Source organism: Vigna unguiculata, chromosome 5 (assembly GCF_004118075.2).
Source record: "Vigna unguiculata cultivar IT97K-499-35 chromosome 5, ASM411807v1, whole genome shotgun sequence".
NCBI lineage: Eukaryota > Viridiplantae > Streptophyta > Magnoliopsida > Fabales > Fabaceae > Vigna > Vigna unguiculata.
The window spans coordinates 45813882-45836234 of record NC_040283.1 but is presented as its reverse complement, the minus strand read 5'-3'; the positions used below and the strand labels follow the sequence as shown (position 1 = coordinate 45836234).

Sequence of the window (22353 nt, the reverse complement as noted above, 5' to 3'; positions counted from 1 at the left end):
ACAAAATTCAACATATATAATCTAAATAATTGATAACTAGATGTTTCCTTACTTAAATAATTGACACTAGCATTTGTCTCATAATTAGGTTTGAGATTAGATGCATGTTTTTTTTTTTATCAACAAAGAATAAAAATAATTAAAAAGACCATTTAAGGAGTATTCTAACCATATACAAAGATGCAAAACATGTATACATTGATGCAAAAGCTTGACTTCATAGCCTCAACAAAACAAAAGATCCCCAAACAAGCCAAATGATCACAATCTAAAGCAACACAAAACACAACAAAAAACTCTAGATGTTGTTATGTGATCCATTGAACAAGAGAACCACAATGTGAACACCATATATCTAGTCTCACCTATGTTGTAGTATAACTTTACATTATATTCAAAAATAGACTTTCCAGTTCCTCTTATCAATGGTTTAAACATGTCCTCCAACTCTTAGGAAGAGAAGGATCATTCTCACATAACCCCATATATGAAGTTTCAACATCAATTGCTATTGAGACTTTAGATTAACTTGGTCCCTTTCTCTAAGGATCCTACACTTGTTTGTCTGGCACACTTAAACACATAACAATTAACATATCAAAGATATTTTAAGCAAGTATAAGAAGAGAGACACCAATCATTGTATAAGAACTTTACAGATGAGATTTTGTGTTTCATCCATACATAGACAGTTACTTGGGCGAGACTAAATATCTCAATAAGATCTATTTTACTTTGCTTGAAGATTACCCCATTCCTATGTTTCCAAATTTCTCCTATAATTGTTAACCACATACCTTGCCATACAATATTTTGCCTCATATTGTGGTAACTTCTCTTAGATTGTACTGAACTGTAGAGTGTTCACATATGACATATTGGTCATATGCAGTGTTGTCAAGATTTGGTCGTTAAATATTTCAAATGGTTATAACTTTTGCAACGAATCTTAGATGGAGATGCTTCAAAAATAAAAGTTGTTGGAAATGGGGTGACGAATGCGCTAGCCAATACGCAAAGAGGATTGGAGGTTTGAAATTTCAAAAATTCCATCATTTATGGTATGTTTTTTATTTTTTATTATTTTCACCCATTTTTATATATTTTACATCTTTATTTGAGATACCAATACTATTTAGAAAATATCTAGAGATTTTTGTGGTATATTCTTATATTATATATTGATTTTTAATACTGTCAGAGGATGTAAATTTTGGCTTTAATTTTGAAAAAAAAATGGATCACAAATTAAAGTCGATTGTTCCTGCAACAAACATAAACTAAGTTTGTTATAAATGCAACAACTGTTATTTTACACATGTTAACAAACATTAATTTACGTCTCCCGCTATAAAGTTAGACCTTCAACATATGTAAAAATTTTAAAATAACAAATGTAAAATGTCTTTTTTGTGTCAGTGAATTTAACATGAAGATCAAACAAAATTAGTCTAGGTAGAGCTGAGTCAGCCTGAGCTAAAGAATCAAATTGAATTAATTTGGGTTGAATGATAAAGTTGAATTTTAAAGCATTTCAACATAAAAGTTCATCCGATCAAACAAATCAAGATAATAATTGTTCACCGGAAGCCACCATTAGTTGGATGATCAAATGCAATATAGATGGTGCAACAAGAGAAGCACCCATACCAGCAGCTTATGCATGCATCTATCAAGGTAGTTCAGGGGAGTACATTGGAGGTTTTTCAGAGCCTTAATTGTAGAGATGGCAAAATGGGTTAGGTCTATTAGCCCGTCCAAAAAAGGGCGAGCCAGGTTAGAATTTTCAACCCGCCAACCCGCTATAACCTAGTCCACCTGGCCTTCCAGTTTAGTGGGCCAAAACGGGCCAGCCTGCTAACCCGTTTTTTTTTTCATGTTTAAAATTAAAAATAATTAAAAAATAATACTTTTTTTATATTATATAAATAAATTTATATATATATATATATAATAAATTTATAAACAAAATTTTAATAAAAAGTTAAAAAAAGTTTAAAAAAATTAAAAAAAAAAAAAAAGAAATGGCCCAGCCCGCCGGCCCGCTAGTCTGCCCAAAAACAAAACATGTTACAGTTTTCAACCCGTTTATTGATGGCGGGCCAACCTGACTCGACCCGTTTCTGAAGGACCATAGGCAAGTTAGGTCAAAACGGTTGTCCGTTTTGCCACCCCTACTTAGTTGGGATTGCTATAGCCATTAAGGCTGAATTGATGGCACAATTAAACAAGGGAAAACAAGGGAAAGTGGATCCAGAGGAAATATTTACTTTGGCACAATTAAATGCTTGGACATGGATGAAATACAAAGTTCCACATGTCCATTTCTCTTATAACGATTGGAATTTGTGCCCAATTGAGTGCATCAAATCAATAACGTAGAATCCTCCAATCAAAATATGATATGGAGGAAACATGTGTTATAACCCACTCAGACTATTCAGTCTAGAGGTTTCTTTTGCTTTATGCAGAATATTTCACAGGGGAAGTCTTCAAAGGTGTAATGATTTACTGGACGCACAATACTTTGCTGTTTACTGATCAGGAAGCACTCAAATAGACCATGAACGTATTGAATCTAGCACTGGACTAAAGGAATGAATCCAATAATTGTCAATGTGTACCAACTTGAATAAGTTCCTATGAGTGGATATTTTTAAGATGGTACTTTTTAGTTGTACTTTGAATATGTAGGTCCTCTATTTGTCTTTGATCTTTTTGCTAGATACATCAATTAGGTTGTTTTGTTTATCTAAGAACCTCAATGTAAAATCAGGACCTGTATAAGGGTTGAGGCACCCCTAAAGTGTCTCTGTATATATATTAATATTCTTTGCTGATAAAAAAAAAAAGGCTGAATTGATGGCCGCAATTCTTGCAATACAAGTAGGACTACAGAGGGGATGACAACACCTTTCACGGGAAATCAAGGCTTCTTTGAAACTAAGTAAATTTTTATTTATTTTATAAAATCTTTCTTCTTTAATTTTTGTAGTGTTTTAATAACTAATTTTAATAGGAACAGTAAACAAAAATGAACCTCACAGTTAAATCTATTTTATACTAAAATTTTTTATCTTATTTAAATACTTTGTATTAAGTATCTAGATAACTCAAATTATTTCTCCGAATTCATACATTAAAAAAATATTTATACATACAAGAAGATGGGATATTAATATTTGACCAGCTAAGCCAAATTAAATATCTAATCTATATCGTATATCAGTCCTAATAATACTATTACACACTGTCCTACCTTTTCTTATGCCCAACTACCGGACACTTATAAAACTAAAATTACACATGCCATTTTTTTTTAAATTGGAGTGACCTGATCTACTATGAGAAACATGATATTTTTTTTAAGAACTTTCATTTTACTATATATAGTTTAAGAAAACCAAAAGTTAACTTCGTTAAAAGATTTTTTTTTTTTTTTTTGTAGAAAGTGATTATTTTCATATAGTTAAAAAAATTATAACTTCATGATCCTGAAAAAATAAATTTGGAGTTTATTATTAACACTACAAGAAAATATTTCATTAACAACTAATTCTAATAATTAAAAATTGTTAGTTACTCTATAGTGATAAATTTAAATACCAATTTATAAAATAAAAAGTGATTGGTTACTTAAATAATCACTTTTATGAATAAAAAATTATAATTGATCGTTAAATTAGTCACTAATAGTGACTAACAATTTTTAGTCACTAAAATTAATTGTTAATGTTGAAAGTATCACATTGACTAGAGATAAGACAATTTCATAATATACAAGTGAGGTGCAAACCTCACCTTACAAGTCGGTGTTGTGAGATTGAGTTAGATTTTAATCTCACTTCTAACATAATATCAGAGTGAGTCATTGTTAGAGATATTTCTTGAACATTTTATTTCACCCTATATCGAGTCGCTATCATACCACCTATTCATAGTCTCACGCACAAAATGTATATACCTCGCTGTGAGGAGGGTTTTAAGTCCACTTTTAACTGTTAATGAAACAATTTCTTGTAAAAGAATCTCCATCCAGAGTTATTCACTATGATTAAATTACTTATTTCAATTTTAAGCTATTTACATTTATGGAATCTATGTAAAAGTAATTTAATATGTATATAGCATACATGATACATATAAAAACTTTAATACCCATATACAAAACAGTTTTATTACAACATTTTCCTTAGATATAACCTTATACATGTGGAAACCCTGATTGAGTTCCAGGAAAGGTGGAACCTGCTTCTTTATGATATAAGATTGAATATCATAATGCAGTACCTCGTACTTCCCGAGACGCCGTGGTGCCGCCGTGTGTGACGGAGGGAAGTTTCTGAACACCAACAATTGCCCCTGTCGTGGCACATGTACACGTTTAGCAAAATGTTAAGAACGAAACAGATATTATTTTTCTTATGTATCACATTAATTGGCTTATCTACTTAATCATAGATATGTATGGATCTAGATGCATTCAGGTTTTGATTTTTTTTATAGCCATGTGTTGAATTTGATTAGAGTATTCAGTGCAAAGTTCATGTTATTGTCTTTAATAAGTTTCTTCTAAATCTTTATAAGATCCTCTTTTGTCTTTATAGGTTTCTCCTCACTCTAATTTCCGCTTCTTTCAAAATTAGATCATGCCTATTCAGTTATTGATTTTATCTATATTTCAATTCCTTTTTGTTTCTCAAAAAATTTCAATTTCTTTAATATTAATATTTCAAGTTCTCTAAATTAGTTTTATTTTCTTACTATAATTAGGTTTTGTTTGTAATGTTATTCTAGACTATTTAGAATTTTGGACTTTCTCATCTTTCATAAATATTGCATGCAATGCAAATTACTTTTTGTATTAAACATGAAATTAATAGTTAGGTATTAATTCCTTGTTAACGAGAAAGTCCCCACTACAATGTAGGACCAACGTAGTATAAATATATATTTTATTATTTATTATATCATTATCTTATAATTGTAAATTTGAATTCTTTAATTTAAATAACAAATAAAAATTATTAATTGTATAAAAAAAAGGACGTGCATAGAGACTCCAATAAAAAAAAGGAAACAGTCACATGCAGACTTCACTTAAATTAAAGTTGTCATATAAGAAGACTTCTATTTTTTAACAAATAATCTATCTGTCTTATTGAATACGATTTCTATACTATCATGATCTTATCGCTTCTTAATAAAAAAATACAAACATATCAAAATGGTTCATAATGAAACCCAATTGTTAATATTTTCGAAAAATTTCCATGTTTCAAAACCCTGAACATTGAGATCTGCGTAGATTTCAACATTTAGTGCGGAGTCCATCCTAAAATAAAATAAAAAATTTCAAAGTTCTTCTTAATAAAATCGTCAACCTTAATGATTTAGGTGACATTTTTGAAAAATAACCACGTGAATGGTGCAAACGCCATATTTGTATAGACAATTTTAAAAGAGTAATTTATTATTTTAGAGAATTTTAAATATGTTATGGTAAAATATATTGTTTGAATAAGAAATTTTAAAAGAAATTAAAATTCTTAGAATTTTATTAAAGTAACCCCGTTATTTAATGTTAGAGAATTTCAAAATTTACTTAGAAAGTAAGAGTTCGAATTATTTTATAGTTTTGTAATTCACATTTTACTCTTTGTAATTTTTTTTTAATTTAATTTTAGTTGAGATGATAAAGATTGACTAACATTGTTACATAGTTGAGATGATAACTTTTTGACTGGGATTTTTTTTTTTTAATGTTAGTGAATGGTATCTGTGTTATTTACGTTGTTCGAATATTTCTTTTTGTAGACTACTATTATTTTTAATCAATATTATTTTTGGATCTTTTTTCTACCGAAAAAAACTTTCAATCAACATTAAGTAAGATTTTTTTCATCAATGCGAACTTGCAAAAACAAATTTCGACATTGATAAAAAGTTGGCAAAAAATTTCGAACTATCAAACATCATAAAATTAACCTTAATTATGTCAACTTAAATAATTATGTACAATATCAACTAAAACCCATATAAATTAACATCAATAGAGAAAATCTTATAAATATCGATTAAAAACAACATCAACTAAAACTAAATTAATTATAATATTTGGTGGTAATTGAAGTATTTTATTCTAAAAAAAAAACTAAAAGTCGTTAAACTTAAATCTTTTTATTCCCACAAAGTATTTAGGAAATAAAACAATTTAAAAATAAATCAATTCAAAATGTATTTAAATATTTTAAAAACCGTAAAATTTCCATCATAAATTTTCAGAAACTTAGACTTGAACATAACAGTGTCCGTCTTCACTGGAACACTAGTTTTCATAGCTGCAGAGGATTGTTGTGCATGTGACAGACTCTATATATAGTGACTCATTGAGAGGCCAAAGAGTGCGAACAATTTGTATCTTAAAGAGAATGGCTTACACACAAGGTTTCTTGCAGCTCCGTGCCCTAACCACTCCTCTTAGAGTTTCGCCAAAATGGGAACTTAGGACCGCAAAACCAAACCGCATTGTTTGCAAGGCACAGAACGAGGATGTCGAAGACAGTGATGCCACCAACCTTAGCCTTCTCTCTCGCAGATTGGCCCTCGGCACTGCGCTCATCGGCGGTGCTGCTGCTGCCGGCACTAAGGCCTCACCTGCTGGTGCTGTTGATATAGCACCCTCTGTGGAACCTCGTATTTCACTTCTTTAACCAATCAATTATTTGCATGTTTCCTTTCACGTCTCACTTTTAAATTCACATCTCCGACATCAAAAGTAAATGGTAATTAATCTGTTGAATACTGTAGCACCTACCACAATACCAAGTTATGATAACGAGGAATATCCTGCATCCATTGTCGATGCTCTTTCCCTCAATCGAACCAGTTTTCCCGAGGGCTTCATTTTCGGGACGGCGTCCTCGGCTTACCAGGTTCATATATTCTTTTATCACTTTTCTTATTCTTATGAGAAGTTAACCTTTGAGATTTCAACTTAAACTCACCTCATTTTGTTATGTTCATAATCTGTACCTACAGTACGAAGGAGCGGCATCTAAAGATGGAAGAGAAGCTAGTGTATGGGATACCTTCACCCATGAACATCCAGGTTTTTCTTTTCTTTTGTTTTCGAAACTTTCTATTAACAACGCTATATCAATGAGATGGGAAAATAAAATACCTTTTTTCTGATTATATAAATATGTCATAACTTGCAGAGAAGATAGACGATGGAAGCAATGCAGATGTAGCAATTGCCGAATATTATCGCTACGTGGTTAAGTCCAAATTCTTAATATAGGATCAATGAATAAGTCAATTAACTTTCTCCTCCAAAATAACCAATCAAATTTTGTGTTTGTATAACAGGAAGATATTAAGATAATGAAGGATATGAATCTGGATGCATACAGATTCTCCATCTCTTGGTCTAGAATCCTACCAAGTGAGATTGATCAAAGTTGATTAACAATTTATTATTTTCGTGATTATTGTAGTTGCATCTTTGGTTACTAACGATTTCAATGTTTTCTAAAATTGATTGATATATATAGACGGAAAGCCTGGTGAAAATGAGGAAGGTGTAAACAAAAAGGGAATAGAGTATTATAACAAGCTCATCAATCATCTAATAGCCAACGGTCATCATCCATTCTTTCCTCTCTTGTTTTTTCCTAATTAAAATTTACATTCTAAACTTATTTTTTAAGTAAAATGACAATAATCATATTTTAAATATTAACCTTTTAGGTCTAGAACCCTACGTCACTCTTTTCCACTGGGATACCCCTCAAGCTTTAGAAACAGAGTACGGAGGTTTCGCATCTCGTCGCATAATGTAAGTTATATATACAAAACGAGGTGTTTATTTTTTGAATCTGTAAAATTTTTATTCTAATTGTTGATTTTATAAAATTGTTGATTTTCAGAGATGATTTTCGAAACTACGCACAAATTTGTTTCAAATACTTTGGAGACAGGGTGAAACACTGGATTACACTAAATGAACCATGGGCTTATAGTAGGGAAGGTTATTCCGTTGGGTTGTTCGCACCAGGTCGTTGTTCTCCACAGCAAGATCCAACTTGTCTTGGCGGTAATTCAGCAACGGAACCTTATATAGTTACACATAATCTACTACTTGCTCATGCAGCTGCTGTAGATGAGTACAGGAAAGAGTACAAGGTTCTATTACTCTTTATGGCAACCTTAAATCTTCACATTTTACTAGATTTTCGTATTGCTACGAGGATTCAACTACTCTAATATTTCTCTTTTGGTACCCAGGAAAGTCAAAATGGAGAGATAGGCATAACACTTATTTCTCGTTGGTTTGAGCCACATGATCCAGATTCCGAAGAAGATAAAAATGCCGCTAAACGAGCACTTGACTTCTTGTTTGGATGGTAAGTGCTTACTTAACTTTATAAGTTCAAATTCAATTCACAATTCACAAGTAATTGCAATTCTCACTTTACAAGCCAATTTTACGGGGTTGGATTAGACTTAAAAGTGACTTTTAACACTGTATTAAAACATTATTATTCTCTAACCAACGATATATTACAGGAAACAAAAAATAAAAATTTAATATTTTGATTCGTAACAACGATTACAGGTACATGGAACCATTGGCATCAGGAAAATATCCACAGACTATGCGTGACAGAGTAGGGGATAGATTGCCAGAGTTTACCGATGAAGAATCAACACTTGTTGCGGGTTCATATGATTTTCTTGGATTAAACTATTACACCACTAACTATGCTGCTAATGAAACTGCACCCGGTCCCTTCCCTAGTTATGAATACGATGCTGGTGTCAGATATTTAAGTGAGGAAACTTATTTCTATCAATTATTTAAATTATTTAAATTATATATGTTGAATTTGTTAATATCATATTTTCCTTTGTTTTCATTGGCCAGCTGAACGCGAAGGTATTCCAGTAGGTACACCGGTATGTATATATACGATCATGCCAAATTTTAACTTCATATTATTATTTTATTTGTTTTTTTTTAACTTTATATTCATATTTATATTTGCAGACCGGTTCTAGCTGGTTATTTGTGTGCCCCAAAGGATTTAAAGAGTTGTTGCTCTATGTGAAAGAAAAGTACCACAATCCCTTGATTTACATAACTGAAAATGGTAATTATTTCAAGATATGGAACCTGAATATATGAATTTTGTAATTTTAATATTGATATATATTGGTTTTGATTTATAGGTAGGGGTAATGATATCAATGAAGAAACACTTGAAGATGCTCTGCTAGATACTTATAGAATCGATTATTATTATCGTCATCTCTATTATCTACTTTCGGCAATAAGGTAATGAATTTATTTTTCACATATTGTAAAAATAAGTTTGAGTCTAATTTGAAAGTGTTTGATTGAATAGGGAGGACGTGAACGTAAAAGGATATTTTGCATGGTCACTCTTTGACAATTTTGAATGGAAGAATGGTTATTTAGTTGGATTCGGGTTATACCATGTGGACAGAAATGATAATTTGAAGCGACGTGCCAAACTCTCAGGAAAATGGTTTCAGACTTTTCTTCAAAAGCCACAGCAAAAGCCAAGTCTCAAAGGATAATAGCATCTCTAGCAAACACATGTTACAATAATGTGAAAACTCTCTTATGTCATGTTTCTCATTTAATAAATTTCAATAAGTGTTTGTGTGTGTGCTGTTAAACTTTTTATTAATGGAATCTACATTTCAATCTTTTTAATAATAATTTCATGCCTGATTGTTTTTTTTTTTTTTATTAAAGAAGAAACATACCCATTTTATTTATTCTTATCCATCATATTTGAATCTTTAAAATGAGTTATATGTCAGTAGATTAGATCAATGTTCTAATTTCTCAGTATAAAATACTAAGTAAGATATATAATATATGTACGAAAAATAGGAAAATTAAAAAAAAAATCAATAATTTTCAATTTTAACTTTTTGACACATATATCGTCAGTTCACCATTAAATCTTGAAGGCGTTTAGCCATATTTTTAATATGTGCTTTGGTGGCATTTTTTTTTTAATTTCAAATATGTTTGGATGGATAATAAAAAATTAAATAGATATATCTATTGTGTGGATTGTTGGGATTTGACATTGTGCTGCATTATGTGGTTATGGTGGTGATTGTGCTTCAAGTGTGTAATGGTTCATGAGGACTTGTTCTAATGTGTATTTGTGATTTTGTGTATTTTTTTGTATGATTTGTTTGTTTAAAAGTTTTAATTGATTTTTTTTGGTAATGGAGTTTTAATTCAATGCAGTTTTAAATTTGTTAGTCTTTTCCTTTATAGTTACAAAATATATGAGTGCTAGATAATGAATAAGATAATTAATATCTTTAGATATATTATGTTGGAAGTCCTACATCGATTATCAATTCATAATGTATAAGTTGAATATAAATCTCACTCTAGAAATCGATTTTATGAGGTTGAATTAGATTTAAAATCTATTTCTAACATAATATCAGTCAGATTAGAGTCTATCTAATGTATATTGAGCTTTAAATTAAACTTAAAGTTTATTTTTAACATTATACATGATATATATAAAAAAAATAATATCCATACAAAATATTTTTATTACATAATTTTCCTTAGATGTAACCTTATGCATGTGGAAACCCTGGTTGAGTTATAGGAAAATTCGATACCTCCGGAGAAGCCGTGTGTGACGGAGGAACTTTCTCAACAGCAACAATTGCCCTGGCATGGCACATGTACATGTTTATCAAAAGAAAATATATTTTATTTTTTATGAATACATTACCTTATCCACTTATTCATAGATATGTATGAATCTGGATGCATGCAGATTTTTTATTTCTTTTATAGTCATGTGTTGACTTTGACTATTATGTGTAAAGTTCATCTTCTAAACCACTTCCTTTCTTATTCCATTTTTCTTTTTTTAATTCTTCTTATTGTTTTTAATAAGTTTTTTCCAAATCATTATAATATCTCTTTTGTCGTTATAAGTTTCTTACTCTAATTTCCACTTCTTTCAAGATTAGATCATGCCTATTTTCAGTTATTGAATTTTATCTTAATATATTTCAATTCATTTTTGTTTTTGAAAAGATTTCAATTTCTTTAATACTAATATTTGAGGTCAAAATCAGTTAAGTTAAAAGAAATAGTTCTCTCAATTAGTTTAATTCTCTTACTATAATTAGGTTTTATTTATAATTTTATTCTAGACTATTTAGAATTTTGGAGTTTCTCATCTTTCTTAAATATTGTATGCAATGCAAATTTCTTTCAGAGAAAAGTATATCTTTCACAAGTAAAGTGGGTTATATTTAAAGACGAGATTAAATGAAATTGGATAGTTAGATATTAATTGCCTTGTTAATGAGAAAGTCCCCACTATAATGTAGGAGCATTGATAACCTGCCAAAATTTGTGGCACCTTATACAAACTTTTCCCCTAAAGTCTATAATATGTAAAAAAAAAATTAATAATAAATTTAAATGCTAATTAGTTAATAATATTGAAATTACCTATTATTAAATTTTAAATAATAAAAATACTAATCTATTGTCAATATTTAAAATTAACTTAAGATAACATAAACTAAATTAATCATATTTTACTACTAAATTTTAAATTAATTTATAATTTTTAAGATTTCTAATATGTTCAATATATTCCATTAGCTATAGTTTACATACACTTTACTTTAAAATGATATAATTATGATAGTAAATTGCAGTTTATTATCCGTAAAGAATATATATATATATATATATATATATATATATATATATATATATATATATATATATATATAGTTATGAATAACATTTTTTTTGTTAAAAAAGAAAGTTGGACTGATATAAAACATAACTCTTTGCAGGAGAAATCCTTTGTCTTAGATAGAGACTTATTTTTTATGGGAAAGGAATTTGTATAAAATAATTGATAAGAAAAGATAAATGTTATTAAATTTATATTAATTTTAATATAATCAATTTTATTAATTTTTTTTATCTTACGTATCGTATAATCCTACACTGTCAATTCTATTACTTAGGACTTTAATTATATAAATATTATTCAATTAAAACTAGAAAGGTTTTGAAACCTATATAAATAAAATACATTCATTATACAATCTAAAATATTAATATTTCAATTTAAAATATCAATATAAATTATTATATTATTAAAATAAGTAATGAGTGAGTGTAAAGAAGGGTAATTTCCCTTGAAAGTATTTTCATGACTCTCTCCATTTTACATATTGGAGTTTATTATGTCTACCCACACATGACACATTGCTGTAAGAAAATGACAACTTTCACATCAAATTAAGCTAAAAATCAAATTTTGCTGGATACATATTAGAGTTAAAATTTTTGTTTTTTCCACTGACAACTCATATTTAAAGGTATTTTAATCATTTAAAAAGGTTAAAATTTGTATTTAAATATATGTAAAATATTATTGGAAGTCAAAGTAGTCATTAGAGTTTAGAAAAAGGTGAATATTATGCCTACCCTCACATGACAACAGTGTTATTTATGACATAAAATGAAAACTTTTACATCAAATTAATCTAAAGATCTAATTTTTCTGTATAGATATTGGAGTTTAGAAGAAGGTGAATATTATGCCTACCCTCACATGACACATTGCTGTATATACAACACTGTCATTGATCACAAAGAAAATGAAAACTTTTACATCAAATCATGCTAAAGATCTGATTTTGCTAGTTTGCAGAAGCCAAATATTAGAAATTTAGAACATCTCCAACCTTTGGCACTCTTCTTCATATATGTTTAATAAGAATCCCAAGAAAAATTTAACAGAAAAGGGAACTTCACTACAGATGAAGAAACATGTGAAAACAGAAAAGTGCTCAAATTCATTTTAGTCAATTTAAATTCTTAGGTCTTCATACCAAATGAAGTAACTTATGGAGTTGTATGTGGATGACTATTATTTAGGGTATTTGGTCACATAGAAATGATATTATATTTAAAAATACATTAATAGATATGGAGGAAGTTTTTATGTTGGCTCAAACTAAAGCATGGGCTTGGATCACCAATAAGTATTCATCAACAACATTCTCTTATTCTGACTAGTGTTTGAGTCCAATTACATGCATGCCTCCTCCTTGCAATCTCAAAGTTTCATTTTTTTTGGGAGTGGTTTATCATCTTTTGGCTCATCATGATATAGCTTCTGTGATTGTTGCATGTGGATTCCATTCATTGTTATTTGTAGCCTTGGTTTGGTTTACATCAAAAGTCTTGTGAAATTAGTTCTTTGCATTGTCTTTGTGTGTATTTGTGGCTTCATATTTTGAAGGATAATTGATGCTATTGGGGAAGGACGCTTAAGTTTTGTATTCAAAGCATAATCATGAAAGATCTGTTTCTTACTTGTAATCTTTATGTCTTTTCTTTTGTGATGATTGTGAGTTACTATTCTATGTAAAACTATGTGAAGAATGATGAAGAAAAGTCATAGTTTATTTTTTTATTTTTTTTATTTTTTATTATTGTTTATGGATTGAGGTAACCCAATTACCTCTTATTAATATATGTGTTCTTGCTGATAAAGAAAATAAGGAACTGTTCCTAAAGGGTTTTAAATGTTTTAGATAAAAAAATATACTCACTTTAAAACTGATATAGATTATAGATTGTTTTAAGCAATGTTCTAATTGAGGATTTATGTCTTTAAGCTTGTAAATATTATAATTTAGTTTGGACTTATGTAGAGGAAGTGATAATTTCGGAGCATTTCATTTTTTTTTACATTTCTATATAAAATTTTATTTTGTACACAAGTTAGAATAATTTAACTATTCTAATTCAATATATTTGTTTTTATATATTGTAAAAAAAAATTTGGACAAATTTTTATAAATAACTTTAGTAAAAAAAAGTTTGTAGGACAAGTAAACAATGTTTAAGATTTTATTTTATTTCTGATAAAGAAAAATTATTCACTTTAATTTAAATATTTAACATAACTAATTTCAATTTTATTAAAAAAAACAAACAAACAAAAAAACTCTACGGAGCTTAAGCTTAAAATAATTATTTGAAATTTATCATCTAAAAAAGGTAACTATTTCCTAAAATATAAAGAGCTAAATTATTCGTATCATTCTTTGATTTCTTTTATTATCATTATTTTATTTTTTTCACTATTCATGTTTGAAAATTGTGGCATAAGGAGAAAAGCAAACTAAAAATGTGTTGTTGGAAAATTTTTTCATAACGAGACAAACACAGTGAAAGTGTGCTGTTGAAAATTTTGGCGGAAGACAAACTGTTCGGGTTACTTCTCTTCAATATTAATTTTCCAACTTATATTTTGATTTGTATCTTCACATTAACAAGAAAATTCATAAATAATAACAAAAAATATATATTTAAAATTTAATTTTTAATTAGAAACCAACTTTTCTTAATCAAATAATTAATATTAACGATTAATTTAATATCAATTCATAATAAAAAATATTTTAATTATTAATTTAAAAAATAAATTATGATTTTTTATTTTTAATAAAAATTATTTTATTTAATAATAATTTTTAGTTTATAAATTTATATCGAGGTTAATCAGATTAATTATTTTTATCATTAAAATTAATATTATTTAACAATTTTCTTTACTGTATTAGACAGATACTATTTTAAATATTGTTTAAATTATATAGATAACAAGTATACTTAATTTTATTTAGTAGGGAATCATTAATAAATCTTATACAAATACTCTCTCTTTGCTCTTCATTAATATATATTTAATAATTATTTTGATATAAAGAAAGTGTAAAGAATGAAAAACTTCTTTATTTAGAAATAGATATATGCTTCACACACACAAAAATTATTTCACCAAAAATCTTAAGCCATTGTATTATAAAAATAATATATATTAATTATATATAATTACATCATAATTATTTTAAACTTTAATTATAATAATATTATAACTAAATATATTTGAATGTGTTTTTTGTATAACAGTAAGAGTTTAATATTATATAATTTTAAATTATTTGAATGTGTTTTTTTAGTATAACATTAAGAGTTTAATATAATATTATTTTAAATAAAGGAGACTGTCACATGCATACTTCACTTATTAAGGTTGTCATATATGAACACTTCTATTTTCTTAAAAAAAAATTAGTGAAAACGATTTTTATTCTATGATCATCTTATCATTTCTTAATAAAAATATATCAAAATGACCCATAATGAAATTTAATGCATAATATTTTCAAGGAAAATGATACTTTTTTTTAACAAACTTTGACAACATATCAATTTGAGTAAAAAAAAAACAATTTTATTACTTCATTTTAATTTAAATAATAGAAAAAATATATATTTTAATTTTATTTATAAAATTTGTCAAATCTGTCCAAAAATTCTTTTTCAAAACATAATTTTTCATTTTGAAAACATACCCACGTGAACCATGCAAAAACCCTGAAAATGCGTATATATTTTAACTTTTTGCTAAAAGTACCCACGTGAACCGTGCACAAGTCCTATCGGTGTATTTGTATATTTGCATAGACAATTTTAACAGACTAATTTATTATTTTTAAAATTTTAAATACTTTATAGTAAAATGTGTTATTTAAATACGAAATTTTAAAAGAAATTAAATTTTTTAATATTTTATTAAAGTAACCCCGTTAATTAAGGTTAGAGAATTTCAAAATTTACATAGAAAGTAAAAATTTGAATTATTTTATAGTTTTTAACTCACATTTTACTCTTTCTACTTTTTTTTTTTAATTCAAATTTAGTTTTGAAAATAAGAAATTTGACTAAGATTAATACATAATTGAGATTTTAATTTTTGACTTATTTCGACTTGGATTTTTTTTTATAGTGAATGGTATTTTCGTTATTTAAGTTGTTCGAATATTTTTCAAGAACACTATTATTTTTAATTAATATTAGTTAAAAGTTTAACATTAGAAAGACCATTTTCTAAATTATTATTTTTTATTTAAATTCTATTAATATTATGATTATATTTTGTCAATATCTATAATTTTTTTTATCATGGTTTTCTCAATATTTATAATGATTTTTTTTATTATAAACGGGAATGTTATTTTTGTCAATAGTTCATTAGATTTTATTTACTTGAAACCTTTCAACCAACAGTAATTGAGATATTTCTTTTTATCAAGTTGCATAAAAGTTTGTCCACGTTGAGAAAAAAAGGTTGGTAAAAAAATTTCAAACTATCAACATCATAAAACTAACATTAATTAATGCCAACTTAAATAAGGGTGTTCAATATCAACTCAAAACCATATGAATTAACATCAAGAGAGAAAAAAAATTTACAAATACCAGTTAAAATAATTGTGTCACTGAAAAAAATATAACAATTTTAATATTTTTCAATTTTCAATTTTTAAACAATTTAACATTTAAATAATTTTTTAACATTATTTGATGGTGATTGAAGTATTTTATTAAAAAAATTCAATAAATTTAAATTATTTCATTCAAAAAAAGTATTTAAAAAAAATAAAACAATTTAAAATTGAATCAATTCAAAATGTATTTAAATATTTAAAACTAGTGAAATTTCCTATCATAAGTTTTCAGAAACTGTAGACTTGAACGTACCAGAGATAAGTCTCCACGGGAACAGAAGCTTTTAATAGCTGTAAAGGATTCTTCTGCATGTGACTAGGCTCTATATATAGTGCCTCATTCAGAGGCCAAAGATTGTGAACAATTTGTATTCTTTGAGGAGAATGACTTCCACACAAACTTTCTTGCAGCTCCGTGCCCTAACCATTCCTGTTAGGGTTTCGCCAAAATGGGAAGTGGGGACAACCAAACCAAACCACATTGTTTGCAAGGCACAGAACGAGGATGTCCAAGACAGTGATGTCACCAACCTTAGCCTTCTCTCTCGGAGATTGGCCCTCGGCACTGCACTCATCGGTGGTGCTGCTGCTTCCGCCACTAAGCCCTCACCTGCTCGTGCTGCTGATGCACAACTCTCTCTCCAGAAACCTCGTATTTCACTTCTCTAACCAATCAACTATTTCCATGTTTCTTTTCACTTGTAACGAGTTTATTGTGTTGGGTACTGCAGCAGTTACCACATTACCAGCAATAAGTTATGAGGAATATCCTGCATCGGTTGTGGAAGCTCTTTCTCTCAATCGAACCAGTTTTCCCGAGGGCTTCGTTTTCGGGACAGCATCAGCGGCTTATCAGGTATATGCACTCAATCAAACATACAAATGCTTTTGTTGCAGTTTATTCTATTTCTCACACATAGCAAATGTTTATTTTATGTAACTCAAATTTATGATACGTAAATGTTTCTAAATATATAAATTAAACATCACATCACTTTTCTTTTTCTTATGAGGAATTTAACCTTTGAGATTTCAACCTAAACTCACGTGGTTTTGTATTGTTCGTAATATGTACCAACAGTAACGAAGGAGCGGCCTTTGAATATGGAAGAAAACCTAGTGTATGGGATAACTTCACCCATAAATATCCAGGTTTGAATAACACTGTATCATATTTGAAACTACAGAAAAAGAGTGCATAATAGTCTGATTATAAATGTGTCATAACTGTCAGAGAAAATAAACGATAGAAGCAATGGAGATGTAGCAGTTGACGAATATCATCGCTATGAGGTAATGTCCAAATTCTTAACGATGACATATAGGAGAATGAATAAGTCAATTATCTTTCTTTTTCAAAATAATGAATTAAAATTTGTGTTTATATAACAGGAAGATATTAAGATAATGAAGGATATGAATCTGGATGCATACAGATTCTCCATCTCTTGGTCTAGAATCCTACCAAGTGAGATTGATCAAAGTTGATTAACAATTTATTATTTTTGTGATTATTGTAGTTGGATATCTTTTATTACTAATAACGATTTCAATTTTTTTATAAAAATGGTTGATATATAGACGGAAAGCCCGGTGAAAACGAAGAGGGTGTAAACAAAGAGGGAATAGAGTATTATAACAAGCTTATCGATCATCTAATAGCCAACGGTTTCATCTCTTGTTTTTTCTCAATTGAAAAGTTCACAGTTTATGATAGATTTTTAAGTAATAATAGTCATATTTGAAATATTAATGTTGCAGGTCTAGAACCATATGTGACACTTTTTCACTGGGATTTTCCCCAAGCTTTGGAAGAAGAATATGGAGGGTTCTTAAATGCTCGCGTTGTGTAAGTTATACAAAATTTATTTTCTATTCAACTTCGTAATATCATAATTACAAATATATATACGAGATAAATATGTTTTAAGTAGAATAATATATATTTTTATCTGTATGTAATTATTTTTGTAATGTCATCTTTTAAGAAAATAGATAAATTGTGGTGACGCTTTTTTAAACTCAATCAGCCCAGTTGGTTAACCTTTTATCAAATACATCATTCACTACTAAAAATTTATTATTTCTTGTCAAATTGTTTTTAGAAAATAATTATAAATTTAGTTATAAAAATAATTTTGCAGAAAATTACTATCACTTTTTTTGCAAAATATTTTATATAAAAATATTTCTCACAACAAGTTTTACGATAAATACTTACAAATTTTATAATTTTGTAGAAAATAATTATTCACGAAAAAATTATATGTCAAGTTAATATTCTTAAATAAATAACAAGAAAAAATCACATGTAATATGAAAATTTTTAGTAATGATAACTAAAGTATACTTTTTTATTTTTTATTTATATAATGACATGAAACAAATTGAAATATATGATTTATATCTCTTTGTGCACTTTTTTTTATATCATTTCTTATATCGCTCATCAAAGTTAATATAAGAAAAAATTAAATGATGTATTATCATAAATGCAATATTATTTAGAAACGTTACAAATATAGTTCTGTAAATGTAAAGAGGATAATTATTATTTCAATGTTATGAAAATAAACCAAAACAAAGTTAAACCATGTTGAGTTTGAATAGTGCACAACGTTTCAATTTTAAAATACTAGTGTAAAATTTATGTAGTTGTCACCGAAGGTTTGATCTTATCACTAAAAGAAAATGGTATTAGTAGTGTTCAAAGTTCATCGATAATGATAAATTTATGTTAGTAATTATTTTTTTTCTTTTGCAAAAATATCATCAAACAAAAATTCGTCAATAAAACAATTGTCGAGAAAAGTTTATTGTGGAATTCTATATTTTTTTTATCAGCATTGTGGAATCCTATATAATGTAGATATTTGATCATGTCAAATTATAATCATATATCCATCAACACAACAAACATTTATCAACAATATTAAAATTATATGTAACAAACGAGAGGTGTTTGTTTTTCAATCTGTTAAATTTAATTCTTATTGTTGATTTAAAAAATGAATGTATTGTATTCTTGATTTTCAGAGATGATTTTCGAAACTACGCAGACATTTGTTTCAAATACTTTGGAGACAGAGTGAAATATTGGATTACTCTAAATGAACCATGGGCTTATAGTAGGGAAGGTTATGCAGTTGGAACCTTTGCACCAGGTCGATGTTCTGAGTCGCTAGATTCAACTTGTCTGGGTGGTGATTCAGGAACAGAACCTTATATTGTTACACATCATCTACTACTTGCTCATGCAGCAGCTGTGGATGTTTACAAGAATATCTACAAGGTTATTTTAATATTAATCTTAATATTTTATTACATATTTGGACATTAATTGGTACGAGGATTGAAGTACTTGGTACTACTATTTTACTAAGTTAACGTTGGAAACACTTTACCCAGGATGATCAAAAGGGTGTGATTGGCATAACTCTTATTTCTCGTTGGTTTGAGCCATATTCAAATTCCGAAGCTGATAAAAGAGCTGTCCAACGAGCACTTGACTTCTTGTTTGGATGGTAAGTACTTAACGAATTTGAATTCTCTGTTCAATTTTTTTATATTGTTTTTATGCTGTGTATTTGTAATGTTCAGTAAAAAATAATACTAAAAAATCGAACAGAACAGAGAATCTGGACTGGTGTTCAACTCTATATAAGAACATATCATCACTTTCTAAATAAATGTGTTTTTGAATTTGAACTGTACTATGTTTGTGTAGGCCACATATATTAGATTACTAAGGAGTTATACCTAGTTTAGAAAAGGAAAAAAACAATGAAATTTAATATTTTGATTTGTAACAATGATAATAGGTACATGGAACCATTGACATCAGGAAGGTATCCAGAGAGCATGCGTTCTTTAGTTGGAAAAAGATTGCCAGAATTTAGCGAAGAAGAATCAAGACTTGTAGCGGGTTCATTTGATTTTCTTGGATTAAACTATTACACCACTAATTATGCTGCTGATCAAGCTGCATCCAATCTCAAACCTAGTTATGAGACAGATGCCAATGTCAATTATTTAAGTGAGCAAAAATCTAACTATCAATTATTTAAATTATATATCATTACTAAAAAAATTCATATTTTCTGTTAATTTTATTTTAAAAAATTTTTTCGTAAAAAATACTTACAAATTTTGTTAAGAAAAAGAATTTGTAGAAAATTGCTACCAATTTTCTTATAAAATATTTTGTATAAAACACTTTTCGCAACAAATTTTATAGAAAATATTTACAAATTTATAATTTTGTAGGAAATGATTACCTACGAAGAAATTATCTGCTAATTAAAATTTTTAGAAAAAATGACAAAAAAAAAAATTTCTTGTAAATTTTTTAACAAATATGCTAGAAAAATGCTATATGATATGAGAATTTTTAACCGTGCATGTCCAATATCGTAATATCACATTTTATTTTTGTTTTCATTGGCCAGCTGAACGCAATGGAATTCCTGTCGGTACACCGGTATGTATATATGATCATGTCAAATTTTAAGTTCATAATATTATTATTATTCTTTTTTTTTTAATTATTTCATATAAGTTCATATTCATATTTTTATTTGCAGACTGCTTCTGATTGGTTATTTGTATGCCCCAAAGGATTTAAAGAGTTGTTGCTCTACGTCAAAGAAAAGTAAAACAATCCCTTGATTTACATAACTGAAAATGGTAATTATCTTTGTGATGTTATATTTTGACAACTTCAATATGAAGTTCGTAATTTTACATGTAATTTTTCTTTTATAACACATTGATATATATTGCTTTTAATTTATAGGTAGGGGAAATGATGTCAACAATGAAACACAAACACTTGAGGAAGCTCTGCTAGATATTTATAGAATCGATTACTATTATCGTCATCTCTATTATCTACTTTCAGCAATGAGGTAATGATTTTTTTTTTACATATTTTAAAAAATAATTTGAAGTCTAATTTGAATTTGTTTTGTTTGAGTAGTGAGGGAGTAAACGTAAAAGGATATTTTGCGTGGTCGTTGTTAGACAATTTTGAATGGAAGAATGGTTATTTAGTTGGATTCGGACTAAACTATGTGGACAGAAATCATGGTTTGAAGCGATATGCCAAACTCTCTGCACAGTGGTTTAAGGATTTTCTTCGACCAAAGACGAATCTCAAGGGCATCTTGCAGACATAAGTTACTGTGAAAACTCTCTTACGTGATGTTGCTTATTTAATAACTTTCAATAAGTGTGTGTTTTTGTTAAACTTTTTATTAATGAAATCTACCTTTCAATAAATTTACTAATAAATTATCGTTCTTTATCGAAGAAAACATTTCCATTTATTATCTATCATTTTTCACTACAAGAAAAAATATAGATTTACGTGGTATCTCTTGTTGTTAAGTTACAATCTCTCGTATTCCGTGATAATATTGATGTTGTGAATGAATATTTTTATATTAATAATCTATATGTTTCTAATGGTAATGTGTTAATAGTGTCTCATTTCTTAAATATTTTATCTATTCTGAAAGATGTCACTCTCATTGTAAATAGTTTGCAAGACTTAAAATAACTTAATTCAAAATAATTTTGAAACAATTCTATCAATTATGATAATTAAGGAAGAGAAACATTCTAATACTCAAACCGATGATGAGTCCGTTTATACTACCTAAAAACACCGCAGGAATAAATCATCAAAGAAATTTAATATTCAAACATCAAAAATTATACTTTTACAAACCAATGAGTTTTAGACTAATGAGTTTCATTGTGGTAAGCGATTTCAGATTTCACATATTTTATATTACTATTATATTAACGAGTGATATATAAAGTTTGAAATTTCTAATGTTCTTTGTTAAGAAAATAATTATATGGATAAATTAGTTATTTTATTTTTATTTTCTTCATAGGAAATTATAAGTAATTTTTCTTTGTATTTAT

General features: G+C 27.7%; 1 protein-coding gene and 1 pseudogene across 1 annotated transcript; both read left to right on the top strand.

The window, feature by feature from the left end:
- The first annotated feature begins 6330 nt into the window (after positions 1 to 6330).
- LOC114183659 (beta-glucosidase 24-like) lies at positions 6331 to 9751 on the top strand. Its single transcript, XM_028070748.1, has 14 exons — positions 6331 to 6696; positions 6811 to 6935; positions 7042 to 7111; positions 7221 to 7279; positions 7372 to 7447; positions 7557 to 7643; positions 7753 to 7840; positions 7932 to 8187; positions 8290 to 8408; positions 8621 to 8835; positions 8930 to 8961; positions 9053 to 9155; positions 9235 to 9340; positions 9411 to 9751. Exons 1-14 carry the CDS (start codon positions 6432 to 6434, stop codon positions 9604 to 9606), a joined length of 1797 nt encoding a protein of 598 aa, XP_027926549.1. The 5' UTR covers positions 6331 to 6431; the 3' UTR covers positions 9607 to 9751.
- Positions 9752 to 17561: 7810 nt separating this feature from the next.
- LOC114185737 lies at positions 17562 to 21609 on the top strand (annotated as a pseudogene).
- Positions 21610 to 22353: the final 744 nt, after the last annotated feature.

What these genes read in the sequence shown, in the direction of transcription:
- LOC114183659 (XM_028070748.1), top strand. Translation starts at nt 6,432, where the DNA reads ATGGCTTACACACAAGGTTTCTTGCAGCTCCGTGCCCTAACCACTCCT. An exon ending in TTGGTCTAGAATCCTACCAA is followed by an intron (nt 7,448 to 7,556) that starts GTGAGATTGATC and finishes TGATATATATAG; the next exon opens with ACGGAAAGCCTGGTGAAAAT. An exon ending in AGTACAGGAAAGAGTACAAG is followed by an intron (nt 8,188 to 8,289) that starts GTTCTATTACTC and finishes TTTGGTACCCAG; the next exon opens with GAAAGTCAAAATGGAGAGAT.